This window comes from Lissotriton vulgaris, unplaced genomic scaffold, assembly GCF_964263255.1.
Source record: "Lissotriton vulgaris unplaced genomic scaffold, aLisVul1.2 SCAFFOLD_2762, whole genome shotgun sequence".
Lineage (NCBI taxonomy): Eukaryota > Metazoa > Chordata > Amphibia > Caudata > Salamandridae > Lissotriton > Lissotriton vulgaris.
The window spans coordinates 161761-182029 of NW_028252115.1; the positions used below are offsets into that span (position 1 = coordinate 161761).

Consider the following 20269-nt stretch of genomic DNA (forward strand, 5'->3'; position numbering starts at 1 on the left):
TTTGGACGATTTTCTAGCTTTTTTCCCCTTGTGGGGTCTACCGCTATTACACTCTTCACTTCCACCCCCACTAGCTTCCATGGTCTTTCTTTTACCCATTGCGCGAAGGGGAGAAAGCAATATATTGAACAGAACAGGCGTACAATTTTAAAGACAAGCACAGGAGCTAAGGCAGAGACTTTCGCTTATGATTAGGCCAAAGGCAATAGATTTTTCATATACACTGAAAATAACAATGTAGCAGACCGTAGTAGAAAAGTTCAGCTTTAACAATCAGAGTCCTACTCAGTCCGTTTCACAGGAACAAACCAGGGGGTATCAGCAAGGAATGCACAGTACCTCTTATGGCAGGAGGATAACCGCCAAGGTGGCCTGGAATCAGGAAGCAGATATCAAAGGGGGGGGGGCAGCCTCTTCCGGGCCCTGACGGGCAAGGACGGGCCCCCCCTTGGCCCGGGCTTTGCCCGTGCACGTCCGACACTGCGGGGGGGCAGCTGAGCAATTTAAACAAGCGCCTCCTGGCCGTGGTGGGCACTGGGACAGTGAGTCTAGCCCCCCCTCCGCTCCGGTGAAAACAGGCAGCAGATGCTGGGCGTCCCGTGCTGCGGGAGGCAGCTGGGCAACTTAAACAAGCACCTCCTGGCACTTGAAGGTGACGGTGGTGCTGCGGTGGGTACTGGGGCAGTGAGTCCAGCCCCCCTCTGCTCCGGTGAAAACAGGCAGCAGATGCTGGGCCTCCCGCGCTGCTGGAGGCAGCTGAGCAATTTAAACAAGCGCCTCCTGGCGCTTGAAGGTGACGGTGGTGCCGCGGTGGGCACTGGCGCAGTGAGTCCAGCCCCCCCTCCGCTCCGGTGAAAATAGGCAGCAGATGCCGGGCGTCCATTTAAGCATTCCTCAATATCAGCTAGGAAAATTTCTCAGCTTGGCTATTGTTAGCCAGCAATAAGCACGCACCCCTCAAGAAAATAAATCTTGCCCGACGCCACGAAGCACAGAGATGGTTCTCCACAGACCTAAAACCCCCCAAATGAGCCCTTTGCCAATCAGATAGGAAGTGGAGATGTACTTACTCGGCTGAGGAAAAAGGGATCTACTTAGCTGCTATGAGAGATTATAAAAAAGCTATTCTGACCGCCAAAGCCACCTATTTTTCTTCGAGAATTCTGACCGCCAAAAATAAATCCAAGGAAATCTTCTCGATAGTTAACAAACTGTCCAATCCAGACAGAATAACAATATAACTTACTCCCTCTCAAACACTATGCAATTCCTTGAATACCATTTTAATTGAGATCGCCACGAATAAAGCTAGCATCCCTATATGCACCACCCCTGAAGTATCTCCTTTAATGCCGAAAAACCCCTGCTCCCTCAAACAATTCCCGGCTATGAGTAAACAGGTATTCCAAGACCTTTTGATTAAGGTAAAATCTGGATCTCCCTTAGACTGCTTGCCGCCTCACATTTTAAAGGAAGCTTTCACTGTTCTCCCTGGGCCAGCCCTTTCCCTTTTGAATGAATCACTTTCTCTGGGCTGTGCGCCCAGGGCCTTCAAAGAGGCAATTGTTGTCCCTCAGGAGCTGGTCCCCAGATTCTGACGAATTATCGTCCAATCTCTTTGCTCCCATACTTGGCCTAGGTATTGGGAGCTCATGTGACTAAATGCCTCTCCACTTTCATTGAACAGTTCGAATATCTTGGCCCTTATTAGGCAGGGTTTCGCCCTGCACACTCAACAGAGGCTGTAATTTTGACTGTGTTAGACTCTCTCCAGGAGAAGGCCGACAGAAGCTTCCCGCAAGTTTTGGTACTGCTGGATCTCTTTGCAGTTTTTGGCACGGTCGACCATGCCATCTTGGTCGATCGTGTCAGGGATGCATGTTATACAGGGACCGGCCCTTTGCTGGATTCAAACTCTAACTCCTCCCATTGATCTGGTCCTTCAAAAAGACAAAGGTTTGCACCTTCAACTATTCAGATGACCTTCAACTAATATTCCCCATCGACAACTCCTCTGAATCAGTCCTGTAATTTCAGACTACTATATTGCGCATCCACCACTGGATGGACAGCAACCACTTAAAACTCAACCCAGACAAGACTGAACTGGTCCTAACAGGGGGAAGCCATTATCCCTAGGGCCAGCACTTTTGGCCAGCCGCACCAGGATCGTCACCCACCCCATCCCCCACTGTAAAAAGTCCTGGGGTAACAATCAACAGTGACCTAACTATGAAGAATCAAATAGGCTCAGTAATTTCAACTTGCTTCTTCCAGTTAAGGAAGATAAGAAGATTTAGCATATTTTGCACTCATACAGGTCATTCTAGCCATGGTTATGTCCCATATAGACAATACCAACTCACTATACTTTGGCATCCCTCTCTCTATCTATCCAAACAATTACAGCTGGTGCAGAACCAGGCAGCTAGACTGATCTTTCAGCAACCTAGGCGGCAGCATGTCACCCCTCTTATGAAGAAGCTGCACTGCCTCCCTATCTTGCAGCGCTGCGCCTTTAAGGTAGGCTGCCTTATATTCAAATCCTTGAAAGGCAGGAGCCCCAAATTTATTAATAGCCTTATTCGAAGACACACACCCTCGTGCAATCTACACTCTGATCATCAACACCACCTGACAATACCCCTCTTCAAGCTGAAGTGTCAGGGTGGCTGTGTGTTCACAATACTGGCACCCCTTCGAAGTTAGATCCTGCATCGACCTCCTGAGCTTAAGGAAACTTCTCAAAACGTGACTGTTTAGACAAGCATACAAGTAATCCAACAAGGCTTCAGCACTTCCCAGAGCAGCGCCATGACACCAATCGGTGAACGTGCGCATTACAAGAATTTTTTAACATAACAAAACCCACTGTAAAAGTCCCAAAAGCCGGGGTGGGGCCCAGTTGGGTCCCATAGGGAACAAAGGGTATTTAAGCCAATTTAGCCAGAACCCCAATTGTGAGTAAAACTCCTCCTGCATAGTTTGAGCACCCTCAGATGTGATGTCTCTGAGAAATAATAAAAGGTTATCTGCATACAACACTATGGGATGAAGGTGATGACCTATGCAGAGGCCCCAGTCTCTAACTCCCTCTCTCGTGAGGCTGGTCACTGGTTCCATCACTATGGCGAACAGCAGGGGTGACAGGTGGCAACTCGTTCAAGTAACTCTGCCCACCGGATAGGTCTCCGAGATGGTTTGTCCCATGTGCATTCTAGCTGTTGGGTTGGCGTATAGTGGCCACATCCACAACAGGAATCCCTGGCCTAATTCCTTGCAGTTCATGACTCCATAGAGAAGCTTGATTCCAAACTATCAAATGCCTTCTCTATGTCAGCTGCAAATACTGCAGCCTCTCCTCTGTTGTAGAAGTCAGTTCCATCGCTGCCAGTAATCGCCGGATGTTCAATGCAGTATTGTGGCCAGGAATAAACCTGACTTAGTCAGGTTGTATTAGTTTCAGTAGGAAAGGGAGCAGGCTGGTGGCCCTGATCTTGTAACGAATTGCGTAGCCAAGATTTAGCATCAATATTGGCTGATAGGCATTACTACTGTTTTCGGGTTTCCCTGGTTTTAAGAAGGGTATCACTAGGGCCTCTCAGTTGGAGTTGGGTAGGTGTCCCATGTCCCTGGCTGTTTTGTACATATCAACCAATCTGGGGGCTGCTTAGCCGATTATGTTACATAAAATTCTCCTGGGAGTCCATCTGTCCCAGGTGTTTTGCCCCTTGCTAACCCTTTCAAGGCTGCTCTCAATTTTTCGAAGTGATGTCCTGCCTTAGTTCCTCAACCTCCTCATCAGTAACAGACTAGAGTTGCAGTGGCCTTAGGAAGGCATTTTGTGCTTCCTCATCATGGTGTGTGACGCTGGTGTAGAGCTCCCTATATTATTGCAGGAAATGCATATTGATCTCCTCCTGCCTATAGAGCAAGTGGCCCTCTATCATCTTAATTTCTGCTTCGGTCGAGCCCCTCTTAGCTGGGTTTGCCAGCCAGGCCAGCAGACTTCCAGTTTTGTCTCTCTCTGTGTGAGTTTTCAGCATATAGTTTTGGTAGTGAAAGCACCTGAGCCTTTTCATTTGTACCACAACCCTCTCTTTTGCATCTCATAAGTCTTGCTGCAAGTGGAGCCGACCCAGTCTATGCTTTTCCACCTCACGAGGTCCCCAATCCAACTCGATGACCTCCCACATTAGGGTGCCCCTGATTCCAAACGTCTCTGCTATACATCTCCCTCTGGTCACTGCCTTATCAGCATCACATTCAGCTAATGGGGACGAGCCCGTCTCTGCATTAGTCTCAAAATATTGTCTAATATGTTCCCCAATCGAATCCTGGTAAAAGGGGTTTTCTAGTGACTCTGGTTTAAATCTCCAGGTTGGTTTGCAGGTCGGGACGCACTCAGTTCAGGTGCAACAATACTGGATTGTGCTCCTATATTGTGCATCCTAGGTATTCCACCTCATGTTCCATGGCGTGTATGTTAGGGGTGCGGACGAATGTGTCTAACCTGATATGGAGAGCGCACGCAAGCTTGAGAAAAAGGAGAAGTCTCTCACCTGTGGATATAGGTGTCGCCATACATCTACCAGACTCCCTCTTGCTTGCCATTCTGCAAACATCTTGGCAATTCTAGGTGCTGGGGAGTGCCAGAGAGGGGAGTGTGACCATCTAGACCCAGGGTCAGCTACATGGTGAAAATCACCCCCAATAATCACTGAGTAGATAAAGTATGGGCCATGTATACAGAAAGAGTAGTAAGGAACTTTCAACGTTTGGTATACATATATTAATCAGAGATGTGTTGCGTCCCTCTAGTAGGTCATTGACTACCACATATCTAACTTTTGGGTCTATCAGGTCCCCATATGTTGGAAAGGGACGGTATGCAGTCTTTTTTATCGAGTGGACATAATATCGAGTCAGGAATATCGAGTCTGCAATAATATCGAGGTAAGTAATATCGAGGTATGTAATATCGAGGTATGTAATATCGATTTTTATAGTAAAAAAAAATATCAAAGGTAGTAATATCGAGTTGTTATTATCGAGTATGTAAAATATCGATAATGTTTTAAGTAATTAATATCGAAAGTAAAAATATAGAGTGTCAGAATATCGAATGTAAAAATATAGAGTGTCAGAATATCGAATGTAAAAATATAGGGCCCCATTAGGATAGCGGGCGGAAAACCACCCCGCCCGCCATGGATGCGGGAAACAACCGCCCGCCATGGAGGCGGTGCAACCGGCAGACAAATTAGGATCGACCGCCACTAGAGACCGACCGCGGCGGTAGCGGTGAAAATGAAACCGCCCGACGTGTGCGGTGATGACAAAACTCCGACCGCGGCGGTCGGAAAAGCAGCTGGAAATACAACACCGCCCACAGGGAAAGCGGAGACACCGCACAGGAAATTACGATATCCCCGAGGGTGGCGCGGGCGGACCAGCAGGCACCGACCGCCGCGGTCGAAGGCAGGATTGCATGGGAGAAATGACGGACAAGCACCAGCAAAGTCACCGTAGCGGACGAACACGAAATCCATCGCGGTCGATGTCAAAGCACCGCAGCGATGCAAAATACTGCATAAACAAAGTAGCCCAGCAACAAATACATACAACACACACACACAGATACAGAAATGGCAAAGAAATACACAATACTACATAACCACACCCACTACACACCTGACAACCACTATCCAATTGGACACACCCACACAGCTGAGTACAAATCCACACCCTCCACTCACCACAATCCTTTGCATCTTCCCAGAACAGAAGGCCACACACCACATCTGAGAGAGGCAAAATCGCACACAACACCCACCACCACCATCAACACCACCATCACACCATCACAATCAAACCCCCAGCACAGAACACACCTCATCACCACACCCTTGCACCCACACACCCCTGCACCCACAAACACCTCAACACCCCCACACCATGACCTCACAAAAAATGCCCAAATTCACAGAGAGTGAGTTGACAGTCATGGCCAACGAGATTGTGAGAGTAGAACCACAACTATTTGGGAACCTAGTCCAACAGACACCATTAGCCACCAGGGCACAAATGTGGGAAAGGATTGTCCAAAGGGTTAATGCAGTTGGGACCACCCCAAGATCCAAGAAGGAGATCATGAAGCGGTGGCATGATCTCAAGAGGGTTGTCAAGGAGAAGAGGAGCAAGAACTGGACTGTGGCAAACTTGACTGGCAGTGGCCCTCCCGTCCCAATGAAGACATTCACACCATGGGAGGAGAAGGTGCTTGGTATCCTGCTACCTGAGAGTTACACAGGAGTAGCCGGGGGAGCGGAGGCTGGTAAGTACAGACAACCACATTGACTTTTACCTCCTTGCAATACCCAACCACCAATACACTGTCCATCCCTAAACAAGATGTAGCCAGCCATTCTGCTGAGGAGGCCTGTATGGGGCCGGAATGTCAGTACAACAACTCCCACCATAGCCCCTGTCCCACAGCCCAGCAGCATGGAGGCCTGCCCCACCCAGGAGAAAGTGTCAGCCATTGCACTGTTTAACAAACAAACTAACAGGTTGGTAGCCATCTGCACTTGGAGGGTGTTTGTGGGTGCGAGGGAGGGAGGGAGGGAGGCCTGTCTCACTACTCCCAGCATGCCCCTTGTCCCACAGCCCAGCAGCATGGAGGCCTGCCCCACCCAGGAGAAAGTGTCAGCCATTGCACTGTGTAACAAACAAACTTACAGGTAGGTAGCCATCTGCACTTGGAGGGTGTTTGTGGGGGTGAGGCCTGTACCACTACTCCCAGCATGCCCCCTGTCCCACAGCCCAGCAGCATGGAGGCCTGCCCCACCCAGGAGAAAGTGTCAGCCATTGCACTGTTTAACAAACAAACTAACAGGTTGGTAGCCATCTGCACTTGGAGGGTGTTTGTGGGAGGGAGGGAGGGAGGCCTGTCTCACTACTCCCAGCATGCCCCTTGTCCCACAGCCCAGCAGCATGGAGGCCTGCCCCACCCAGGAGAAAGTGTCAGCCATTGCACTGTGTAACAAACAAACTAACAGGTTGGTAGCCATCTGCACTTGGAGGGTGTTTGTGGGGGTGAGGCCTGTACCACTACTCCCAGCATGCCCCCTGTCCCACAGCCCAGCAGCATGGAGGCCTGCCCCACCCAGGAGAAAGTGTCAGCCATTATACCCTGCACGCTCACCTTACAGGTATGTAACTACCGTTTATCTTCATGAAGTGTGTGTGTATTAATCGATTTACTATTGTACAAAATGCATAGACAATCAACCTTTAGGACACCATGATCTACCTATCCACTATGTAATGTAACACGATGTTGCCATGATTTGTACAACTGATGACAGCACAATGCACTAGTGTACAGACAGCTGATGATACACAGATGACACAAACACTGACCACTCCCCATCTACTCCACAGGTGATGAAGAACTCACTGCTGGGGACAACACCAACGACCCGCAGAGCCAGTCTACACCTCCGGCACATGGACTCACAGATGCAGACTCCCAGGACAGTATGGACGATGAGCTCCAGCCCGGCACATCCGGTGTTCCACACACCCAGAGGTCCCAGGCCCCCATCCTCCCCACCACCACCTCTGCTGCAACGACAACGCAGCAGACCCCTGCTGTCACAGCCTCTGCCTCCACCGCAACCACCACCGCAGCCACTGCCACCAACACCACCACGACCACCAGTACCACCTCCCGCACCCTCCCTGTCCCTAGGGATGACCAGCCCACACAAACAACTGTGGAGGGCAGGGAGCCAGTGCGTGGCGCACCAGTGGCGAGGGAAGAGGTTCGTGGCAGCAGAGCAGGTGGGAGGGCCAGGGCCAACACCAGACCTCAGGCGGAGTGGACACCATCCCTGGACCACTTCACCAGAGTTGTGGATGCCTATCAAGAGGTCCAGGGACAAAGTGGCCGGTCGGAGGAATTTTTCAGGGAGCTCATCCTGCTGATGAGGTCCATCAATAACCACATGGGACAGATGGTGGACCTCATGGGCCAGCAAGTGGCGTTGCAGAGGGACAGGCCTGTGTCCCAACCATCACCGACATCCCCTCCTGTTGTGCAGCAGGATGCCAGTCCACCATCCTCCCCTGCGCCAACAGAGAGGGGCGAGTCCTCTGACGCCGCTGGCCATTCAGCAGGCCCCCCACCGCCAAAAAGATCTAGGGGGCGTCCAAAGAAGAGCCTGGGAGTCTCTGGAAGCCAAGCACCTGCCACACGCCAGTCACGGAGCCAGCCTTGAAGACAACCCTCTCCCCAACTGCATTGACTCTTTTGGACTATCTTTCCCCACATTGCCTTGGCAATGGCACCTGTCTGTTGGACTGGGTCACCACATTCATGTGGTGTCTACTCTTGCATCTCAGCGACCATGACTGTCAACTCACTGCTCATTCCCCACCTTCCTGTAAATATTCACGCACAATTCACATGTCCACCCCGTAAATAAAATACCTTACAATCCAGATTTTGTGTAGTGAATTCTTTAGTGCATAATTTACAATGATGATTATGTCCATGATATGTAAACATGATGTACAGTATGCAGGGCAGGAACACGCTGGAGAACCTAGGGAGACACAACAGAACTACAGTCACTGGTCTCATCGTGGCAACACACACAGATCACTGATCCACAAATATCCTAATTATCACAGGTACCCTACACAGTGTCTATCTGAAATGCTGTAATGCCGTCCATAATACATCTCCGGACGTAACGTCCATTCCAACAATCCCATACATAGGTGACAGAACATGTGGCTATTGGGAACATCTGCGCATAACCATTCATAAGATAAGCTAAGACACTAGACTATGTAGACGTTGTAACTCGTCACACACCTTCAAGTGAAGTAGCGTTGGATTAGCTGCTGCCGTTGGTCAACTCCTTCCTCCTCTCCACTCTCCTCATCACTGGATTCAGGTCCCTGAGCAGGTTGTGGCCTTGGTTCCTCACCGTCATCCAGGAGCAGGGGGACCCCCTTGTGGATGGCCAGGTTGTGTAGCATACAGCATGCCACAACGATCTTGCACACCTTCCCAGGCGAGTATGCAAGTGCGCCTCCAGTCCTGTCAAGGCACCGGAACCTTGCCTTCAGCAGCCCAAAAGTACGTTCAATTACCCGTCGTGTCCTGCCATGGGCCTCATTGTAGCGGATCTCTGCAGGTGTCTGGGGATTACGGAGTGGGCTCAACAGCCATGGCCTACTGGGATAAGCCGAGTCCCCTGTGGAAAAAAAAATACACATTGCAATGTTGTATGGCCACAGTAAAGGCAGTGACACACAGCACGCGATAGCAGTTGTGTAACTCACCCACAATCCAGGCACGTTCGGGATGCAGATTCTCCATCACCCGTGGCACCATGCTGTTCCTCATGATGAAAGAGTCATGTGCGGAACCGGGATACTTAGCACACACATGTGAAATTGTCATGTCTGCAAGGCACACCACCTGCACATTCATGGAGTGGTAGTGTTTCCGGTTTCGAAAAATGTGCTCCGTCGCCTGCGGTGCCACCAGAGCCACATGGGTGCAATCTATCGCACCGACTACATGTGGGATGTGCCCAAGTGGATAGAAGTCCCCCTTAACGGCAGCCAATTCATGTCCCCGGGGGAAATGGATGTAGCGATTCCGATAGATCATCATGGCCTCGAGTACATCCCTCAGCACCATGCTGAACATGGGCTGCGACATTCCCCCAGCGTTAGCCACGGTCTCCTGGAAGGAACCAGTTGCAAAGAAGTGTAGTGCTGCCATTACCTTGTGGGCGGGTGTGAATGCCGTAGGATAGTGACGGCGAGGCTGCAGGTGGGGCTCCAATAGATCACACAAGATCTTCAATGTCGGTCTGTCCAACCGGAATTTCCTGATGATTGCCTCATTCTCCATGTCCTCAAGCACAATCACCTGACGTCGGAGATCTGGCCTCCTCCCAGTTCAGGATTAAAAACAATAGGTCAATGACAAGCATCATGAGATGGCCATAGCACAAAACATCATTGATGTAATGGGTAAAAAACAATGGCCAGAAAGCTGCATGGCACATCTGGTTACATGGCTGCCCAATAGCTACACACAGAGGGCAGGCCTCTCCAGTGACAATACCCAAGTGACAATAATGTGGATACAATGATTAAACGAGTGACATGCGCAGACATGGAGCTACAAGAGCCACAAATCTAATGTGACTTAACATGTCTGTCATACCCATCTGCCGTACCTGCCAGACCTCAATGCATCATGTACATTGTGGAAGCATTCATCAACACAATGATCACAATAGCAGGGACACTTCTGGTTGTGTGCATGATCAGTTCTGAATGCACAAGTAGGGTGACCAACTGGCATTGGTCCAAATTCAGGACGGTGAGTGTAAAAATTCAGGACAAAGGGTCAAAATTCAGGACACAAATTCAGGATAGGAGGTCAAAATTCAGGACTAAACTTCAGGACAATAGGTACGTTTTACAGACACATCAGAGGTCGCGCAATAGTATATAAGTAAGCCCAGCCATTTCCAAACATATTCAACCATTTGCAAACCTACCCATCATGTATCCTTCCATCTATCATTTCACTCATCCATCCCCTCATCCATCCTTTCACTCATCCTCCATTATCCATCCATCCACCCTTTCACCCTATCCATCTGTACACTTATCCATCCACTCTTCATCCCATCCATCCATTCACTCACCTATTCAGCCATTTACCCTTTCACCAATCCAGCCATCCTTTCACTTACTAATCCTTCCACCCATCCACTCTTTTAGTCATCCATCCATCCTCCCTTTCTCTCTCCATCGACCCTTTCACTTAGCCTTCCATCCATCCATCCAACTACCCATCCATCCATCCATCTACTCATCCACTCATGAATCCATCCATTGCCCCTATCACTCATTCATCTATCATTTCACTCCTTCACACATCTATTCATCCTTTTGTCCATCTACCCTCCCTTTCACTCACTCATCCATCCTTACACCCACCCTTTCACTCATATGTCCATTCATTCACCCTTGCACTTATCAATACATCAATACATCCATCATTTCACTCATCCACCTACCCCCCATCATCCACCCACCCACTCATCCATCCATCCTTTCACCCACCCCCTCATCATCCATCCATCCACCCTTCCCCTCATCATCCATCCGTTCACCCACCCCCTCATCATCCATCCATCCATCCATCCTTCCCCTCATCATCCATCCTTTCCCGTCATCCATCCATCCTTCCCCTCATCCATCCTTCCTTTCACCCATCCTTCCCCTCACCCATCCATCCATCCCATCCATTTATCCTGCCCCTCATCCATCCTTCCCCTCCATCCATCATCCTTCCCCTCATCCATCTTTCCCCTCATCAATCATCCAGCTACCCTTCCACCCATACATCCAGCTATTTACATTTTCTCTCCATCCTTCCCCTCACTCATCAATCCATCTATCCTCTCTCATTATCCATTTAGTCAATCTTTCATTCATCCATTCACCCTTTCACTAATTCATCCAGCCATTCACACATCCCTTCACTTACTTACTCGCCCACCTTTCCATATTAATTTTGAGCTGAGCCCTTTTGAGAAGAGGCCCATCAAGAACTTCACCCTCGCTGCAGGGGCCGTTCCAGGACTGGTACAGAAGCCACCCAGGGCAGAGACAGGATCCACCACAGGGGGGGACAAGAGCCATCACAGGAGGGGGTGGACTGGAGCCACAACATGGGGGACAGGAGCAGGAGTCATCACAGGAGAGGGAACGTGATCCACCAGGGTGGGCACAGGGGTGGCCATGCAGTATGCTAGTATCATCTTGGGCTTCTCGCCCCCTCCTGCACAAGCTCCAAAATGCCATCCCCCACTGTGATATACAGTACTCACAGGAGATACTCTAAGAGAACTGATTGTCCTCCATACTTTGTTAATCAGTGTGGGTGCGATTGTGCCATTTCTTTATTGTATTACGTTATGCATGTTTGAAGAACCGAGGTTTGCTTACAAATTAGTGGCAGTAAGTAAGCTCGGTGAAGAGAAGCAGGTGCTGCCTCGGTGTAATCAGGGGTGTAATCTGGCCGAGTCTCGGATGTTTGGGGCCCTGGGTAGAAATGGAATGTGCGAGCCCCCCTCAAAATAGCAGATACAAGACGCATTCAGGGCTGTTTGCATGTGAATGGATGCCCCCTGCTCCTGAACCTGCGCCCCTCCCTCTGTCACCTTCAAGCACCTCTTAACAGCTCATCAAGGGCTGGAGGTGTGAGGGTTGCCATCCCGCTGTGCCTCTACAGTGCTGCTGGGGGTCTGAGCTTTCATGCAGCATCGGAGTCAAGAAGGGAGGTGGGGGAAAGCTGTGCCCGGTTAAAATTACGGACAAATGGCGTCCGATAAAGAATCCTTCACGGACAACGGACAGACAGCCAAAATTACGGACTGTCCGTGAAATTTACGGACGGTTGGTCACCCTATGCACAAGTCAGGTACGATACAATGCAGTGCCACCAGCCTGGTCAAGGTCTGCACTGACCAACAACACATTAAACCTCACTGCATCTATGTAGAGCACCTGACGTCTGTCAATTATCAGCACCCATCAAAAGCCTTACTAAAATGGCACAAACACATGCTAAAGTGGCTCAGACTGAACGTGCGTCCTCCTGTGGATGCAATGGCTCTGTGGCATCGTGTGTACAATGATGTGCCCTACACCATGTAGCTGCATGGCACTTATACATTGTCCATGATTGACATACAGAGCAATGTGCACGAAAATGCCAGAACCTAGCGCCAGTCCCTGGCGGTGTGACCCCAGCACCACCATCTACCCAGCCAAGGTAGCCATTGGCACATGGACTGGTGTCCATGCCGCTGGCTAGGCTCCGCCGCATCAGTCGCGGTACCTACCGCCGGTCCCCGGCGGAGCGTCACCGCCATGGTGCATTGCATACAGCCAATGGCATGGGTGTTCAATGTGGCATGATGCAGATTTGAATAATGCGGAAGCGGCGCGCCGCCGCCGCGGAGCCGGTCATTGGATGCTTTTGAATGATGCACCATCGCGGTAGCGCACCCCGGACACCCGCGGTGCGTCACCGCCATGGTGCATTGCATACAGCCAATGGCATGGGTGTTCAATGTGGCATGATGCAGATTTGAATAATGCGGAAGCGGCGCGCCGCCGCCGCGGAGCCGGTCATTGGATGCTTTTGAATGATGCACCATCGCGGTAGCGCACCCCGGACACCCGCGGTGCGTCACCGCCATGGTGCATTGCATACAGCCAATGGCATGGGTGTTCAATGTGGCATGATGCAGATTTGAATAATGCGGAAGCGGCGCGCCGCCGCCGCGGAGCCGGTCATTGGATGCTTATGAATAAGGCTGACCCAGACAACCAATTGTAGCACCTTATCAGCTTCCTAACGACCCCATGGGCCTATAAATCTGTGGGAGTGAGCCACACATTCCCACTGCTCACAGAGCCTGCTGCCTGGGACCCTCTCCTGCTGCTGCCTGAGACCCTCTCCTGCTGCTGCCTGGGACCCTCTCCTGCTGCTGCCTGGGACCCTCTCCTGCTGCTGCCTGAGACCCTCTCCTGCTGCTGCCTGGGACCCTCTCCTGCTGCTGCCTGAGACCCTCTCCTGCTGCTACCTGGGACCCTCTCCTGCTGCTGCCTGGGACCCTCTCCTGCTGCTGCCTGGGACCCTCTCCTGCTGCTGCCTGGGACCCTCTCCTGCTGCTGCCTGGGACCCTCTCCTGCTGCTGCCTGGGACCCTCTCCTGCTGCTGCCTGGGACCCTCTCCTGCTGCTGCCTGGGACCCTCTCCTGCTGCTCACAGAGCCTGCTCCCTGGGACACCTCACAACTCACTTCCGCCACAGGTCTGCCATATCCACAGGGATGTCAAGAACAGATAAGATCCGTGCCAGTCCATTCACGAGTGAGGAGCTGGATGTCCTTGTGAACGAGGTGCTGGCACAGTACCCACGGCTGTTTGGTGGCCCCAATGTCGTGGTAAGTCACCATGTAGGGAGCTGTAGGGCAGGGTGGTGTCAGACGTGTATTCATGATGCAGCTGTATGTTATTTTGGATGTGTGGTGCTGACAAACACTGACAGACAAGATGTTTGCAGGTGGTGGGAGTGTGTGTTTTGCATTATGACTCTGTCCTAGGCCAATACTTGTATGTGTGAGTGGGATGTGCTACTTTTTGGGGCAGACATGACCAACGGTTGTTTGCCTTGTAGCTGGTTGGACAGTGTCCGCTTGTGATGTAATTTCAGGGTGCCCCTGTAGTCATAGTCAGTGTGCCCCACAGAGTAGGTTCAGTGGCTGCCCTTCCAAAGTTTGTCCATCAGCCAACTTACATGCTACAGTTGCTGCACACTGATTAGTGGATATGCCACATCAATGCCCTGTACAATTTATGATTCATACAGTGCTGTCGATGCATTTGTGTTGAATCATCATTCTTCAGTGTGATAATCATGGAGACTACGAAGCTCAATGTGTGCATGCATTCACTAATGTTTATGCCATGCAGAGTGGCCTTGTGAGGGTACCCCCAGTTCTGGAGGGAGGGGGGTCACTGTGCGTCCTGATTCAGTGTCTGGCTGCTGTACTGATAGATGCTGACATATGACAATGTGTAAATGTTCATTAGTCCTTCTTTACTCTCATACCTGCAGCTCAAAGTACACCAACGTAAGGCTGTCTGGAGGGCCATAGCAGCAAAGGTGCGAGCCCTGGGGGTATCAAACAGACGACACACACACTGTCACAAGAGGTGGGACGACATCAGCCGGCTGGCTAAGCAAGTGGCAGAGATGAAGTTGGGGATGGTACCACGCACAGGGCGTGTGGCACGCCGCACCATGACTCCGCTGATGGCACGCATACTGGCAGTGACCTATCCAGACCTGGATGCACGTCTGAAGGGGCTTCAGCAGCAAGACAGCGATGGTGAGTATCCGGGGAGGGAGAGTTTGTCTGGGAGTGGATGCATGTGTAGAGTGCCTGTGTCTGCGGTGACACATGTGATGTGCGTGTGCTGCCATGCTGTGATATGTGATGTGAGTGGCAACTGTGATGTGTGTCTGTATGAGGCATTGGCCCACCATGGCCTTACTCTGCAGCTCCTGGCTGCAGTTTTCAGTCCTTGACATATATTTTGTTGTCCACATGGTCACTCTTCTTTGTGATGGTGGGTGTAGTCCCTATTATGCTGTACAGCTGTGTCCACTTAATGAGTGTTACACCATGTCAGTGTACTTTGCATGCACCTGCATGGTAGTGGCCCACACATCTGACAACAATGTGAACCCACATTGGCACATGGTGATTGTAATGGCCTATTTGACAATGTGGCATGTGTAGACAAAACAGGTGTGTGTATTCCCCTCTGGATCCCTTTAGGCTCTGGAAGTGGTGATGTTAGTTGTGGCTACATCATGTCCGTGGGGCAGGTCCATGTGGGCTAGGGGAACACCATCCATGGGCAGGGTGTAGTGCTGTGTGTCATCGACATTGGTCCACTCCTGCCTGTTTGTCCGCATGACAGGCTCAGTTGTGGTGTAACTGGTGTGTAGCAGCACAATGATTTGAGGGTGTGGTGGTTACCATGTAGCTCTAGGCCTCTCATGTGCTGCATTGCTCTGATATCGTGTGACCAGACTATGACACTTATACAACCATGTTTCTGTCACTAATGCAGATTCGGAAGACACCACGGCGGAACATGATCCTGAAAGTGGTGGGGAGACCAGCACGACAGCGGCAGCAGGGCAGGGTGAGACGGAGCAAAGTGACACTGACCACACCAGCGCTACTGAGGGTGACAGGAGTATGCATGAGGAATCTGTGGCTGAGACACAGAGTACCACTTCATCTGATGGCAGGGGGGATGAGTCCCTGTTAGCAGCCACAGGGGATGGGGACTCTGCTGCTGCATCTGACTACCAACGGCCACTGCCCACCCTCCCATCCACTTCCTCTGGGGCTGGCCGTATCCGTGTCACTAAGAGGGGACGTGTGACATTCACACATGGCACCGCAGCACCTGCACCTGTCCCCCCTGCTGCCCTCAGTGCAGAGTGCGTAGAGCTCCTGCGGCAACTTTGCGTGGGCCAGACCGCCCTGCTGAATGCCTTCAGTGCCCACGATTACAAAATAGGGCAGGTTCTGGCATTCATGGAGGGCATACACTCTGACGTGGGTGGCCTACATCGTACACTCCTGTCATTGTCAGGTACAGTGACGTCAGCCCTCCAGCATGCCCCCTTTGCAGCTCAGGTGCCTGTGACGTCCACCCAGTCAGTGGCCACATCAGATGACAGTGAGCACTTGGGACATACATCAAGTAAACGTTACAACACTAGGAGCACAGCTCAGACCCAAAGCAAACAATCCCGTCCACAGACTCCATCCCCAAAGAAGGGCAGGGACCCCCCAATATGCACAGACCAGGTGGAGTCACAGAAGAGCAAGGCCAGAACAACATTGTGTCAGACATCAGGCTCACATGCTGCTGAGCCATCACCAGATATTGACTCTGCTATGCCCACAGAGGATGTGTGGGATGTCATGACTACACCTGGGGTGAACACAGGGACACACCCACCTACCACATCAACCCCAGAACAAAGTACATCGAGGCAGGTGGAGGGAAGCCCTGCTGTGACCAGCCCAGTCATTGTGGCAAAGAAGGGCAGTGTAGTGGCCATCCCTGGCAAGAAGGGACAGGAGGGCAGTGTAGTGGCCATCCCTGGCAAGAAGGGACAGGAGGGCAGTGTAGTGGCCATCCCTGGCAAGAAGGGACAGGAGGGCAGTGTAGTGGCCATCCCTGGCAAGAAGGGACAGGAGGGCAGTGTAGTGGCCATCCCTGGCAAGAAGGGACAGGAGGGCAGTGTAGTGGCCATCCCTGGCAAGAAGGGACAGGAGGGCAGTGTAGTGGCCATCCCTGGGGTAAGTGGGAAGGTGGTCACTGTGGGGGGTACACCTTCCAGAGAGGCTAAAGTGGTCCGGAGGCGTAGCCAGCACAAGCGTACTGCAGGATCAAGCACTTCTCCAGAGGGAGTGGCAGTGTCTGCCCCTGAAGTGGAACAGTTGGGGGGTGTGCAGGTGGTGTCAACGCCACTTCCCATCAACCCCATGACAGGGAAGCAAATTCATATTCCAAAGAAGTGGAAGGGCACCCCTCCAACCTCTCCCACCCACACTGTGTCAAGGGCGTGCATGACTCCACCTCCACGTGCCACGGTGCCACCTGGTCCGCACAGCCCTCCACCTTGCAGGCCCTCTGTTATAGCCACACCACATGTCCCTCTGTCACACCAGTCAAGTCGACCTGCAGTCCCTGACACACAGCCAGGTTCCACTCCACATGACAGCCAGGAGTGAGTTGTCAACACCCTCAGACGCCTGTGCCACACATAGGTGTGCTACAGTACACCATTGTTAGCGATGTGGGTGTGTTCCTGGGCCTGTTGCTCTGATGTGCTGTACCCTGCCAAGGACACTGGGCCTGTTGCTCTGATGTGCTCTCCCCTGCCAAGGACTCTGGGCCTGTTGCTCTGATGTGCTCTCCCCTGCCAAGGACTCTGGGCCTGTTGCTCTGATGTGCTGTACCCTGCCCTGCCAAGGACACTGGGCCTGTTGCTCTGATGTGCTCTCCCCTGCCAAGGACTCTGGGCCTGTTGCTCTGATGTGCTCTCCCCTGCCAAGGACTCTGGGCCTGTTGCTCTGATGTGCTCTCCCCTGCCAAGGACTCTGGGCCTGTTGCTCTGATGTGCTGTACCCTGCCCTGCCAAGGACACTGGGCCTGTTGCTCTGATGTGCTCTCCCCTGCCAAGGACTCTGGGCCTGTTGCTCTGATGTGCTGTACCCTGCCAAGGACTCTGGGCCTGTTGCTCTGATGTGCTGTACCCTGCCCTGCCAAGGACTCTGGGCCTGTTGCTCTGATGTGCTCTCCCCTGCCAAGGACTCTGGGCCTGTTGCTCTGATGTGCTGTACCCTGCCCTGCCAAGGACACTGGGCCTGTTGCTCTGATGTGCTCTCCCCTGCCAAGGACTCTGGGCCTGTTGCTCTGATGTGCTGTACCCTGCCCTGCCAAGGACACTGGGCCTGTTGCTCTGATGTGCTCTCCCCTGCCAAGGACTCTGGGCCTGTTGCTCTGATGTGCTGTACCCTGCCAAGGACTCTGGGCCTGTTGCTCTGATGTGCTGTACCCTGCCCTGCCAAGGACTCTGGGCCTGTTGCTCTGATGTGCTCTCCCCTGCCAAGGACTCTGGGCCTGTTGCTCTGATGTGCTGTACCCTGCCCTGCCAAGGACACTGGGCCTGTTGCTCTGATGTGCTCTCCCCTGCCAAGGACTCTGGGCCTGTTGCTCTGATGTGCTCTCCCCTGCCAAGGACTCTGGGCCTGTTGCTCTGATGTGCTGTACCCTGCCAAGGACTCTGGGCCTGTTGCTCTGATGTGCTCTCCCCTGCCAAGGACTCTGGGCCTGTTGCTCTGATGTGCTCTCCCCTGCCAAGGACTCTGGGCCTGTTGCTCTGATGTGCTGTACCCTGCCAAGGACACTGGGCCTGTTGCTCTGATGTGCTCTCCCCTGCCAAGGACTCTGGGCCTGTTGCTCTGATGTGCTCTCCCCTGCCAAGGACTCTGGGCCTGTTGCTCTGATGTGCTGTACCCTGCCCTGCCAAGGACACTGGGCCTGTTGCTCTGATGTGCTCTCCCCTGCCAAGGACTCTGGGCCTGTTGCTCTGATGTGCTGTAACCTGCCAAGGACTCTGGGCCTGTTGCTCTGATGTGCTGTACCCTGCCCTGCCAAGGACACTGGGCCTGTTGCTCTGATGTGCTCTCCCCTGCCAAGGACTCTGGGCCTGTTGCTCTGATGTGCTCTCCCCTGCCAAGGACTCTGGGCCTGTTGCTCTGATGTGCTGTACCCTGCCAAGGACTCTGGGCCTGTTGCTCTGATGTGCTCTCCCCTGCCAAGGACTCTGGGCCTGTTGCTCTGATGTGCTGTACCCTGCCCTGCCAAGGACACTGGGCCTGTTGCTCTGATGTGCTCTCCCCTGCCAAGGACTCTGGGCCTGTTGCTCTGATGTGCTCTCCCCTGCCAAGGACTCTGGGCCTGTTGCTCTGATGTGCTGTACCCTGCCCTGCCAAGGACACTGGGCCTGTTGCTCTGATGTGCTGTACCCTGCCAAGGACTCTGGGCCTGTTGCTCTGATGTGCTCTCCCCTGCCAAGGACTCTGGGCCTGTTGCTCTGATGTGCTCTCCCCTGCCAAGGACTCTGGGCCTGTTGCTCTGATGTGCTGTACCCTGCCCTGCCAAGGACACTGGGCCTGTTGCTCTGATGTGCTGTACCCTGCCAAGGACTCTGGGCCTGTTGCTCTGATGTGCTCTCCCCTGCCAAGGACTCTGGGCCTGTTGCTCTGATGTGCTCTCCCCTGCCAAGGACTCTGGGCCTGTTGCTCTGATGTGCTGTACCCTGCCCTGCCAAGGACACTGGGCCTGTTGCTCTGATGTGCTGTACCCTGCCAAGGACTCTGGGCCTGTTGCTCTGATGTGCTCTCCCCTGCCAAGGACTCTGGGCCTGTTGCTCTGATGTGCTCTCCCCTGCCAAGGACTCTGGGCCTGTTGCTCTGATGTGCTGTACCCTGCCAAGGACTCTGGGCCTGTTGCTCTGATGTGCTGTACCCTGCCAAGGACTCTGGGCCTGTTGCTCTGATGTGCTGTACCCTGCCCTGCCAAGGACTCTGGGCCTGTTGCTCTGATGTGCTCTCCCCTGCCAAGGACTCTGGGCCTGTTGCTCTGATGTGCTGTACCCTGCCAAGGACACTGGGCCTGTTGCTCTGATGTGCTCTCCCCTGCCAAGGACTCTGGGCCTGTTGCGCTGATGTGCTCTCCCCTGCCAAGGACTCTGGGCCTGTTGCTCTGATGTGCTCTCGCCTGCCAAGGACTCTGGGCCTGTTGCTCTGATGTGCTGTACCCTGCCAAGGACTCTGGGCCTGTTGCTCTGATGTGCTCTCCCCTGCCAAGGACTCTGGGCCTGTTGCTCTGATGTGCTGTACCCTGCCCTGCCAAGGACTTTGCACTTCCCGATTGTGATTCACCAGTGCATAGTCTATGGCATTTGCACATGATTTTGAGAGTTGCTGTTGTCTACTTATGTTGTGTAGCTACATCTGTGCAATATGTGAATAAATACAGTACAT

The 20269-nt window shown here is 52.5% G+C and overlaps 1 protein-coding gene across 1 annotated transcript; it reads left to right on the forward strand.

Moving 5' to 3' along the window:
• Nucleotides 1-14526: 14526 nt before the first annotated feature.
• Nucleotides 14527-17513, forward strand: LOC147662658 (uncharacterized). Its single transcript, XM_086951011.1, has 2 exons — nucleotides 14527-15013; nucleotides 15765-17513. The coding sequence occupies exons 1-2, from the start codon at nucleotides 14704-14706 to the stop codon at nucleotides 17447-17449; spliced, it is 1995 nt and encodes a 664-aa protein (XP_086807137.1). The 5' UTR covers nucleotides 14527-14703; the 3' UTR covers nucleotides 17450-17513.
• The last annotated feature ends 2756 nt before the right edge of the window (nucleotides 17514-20269 follow it).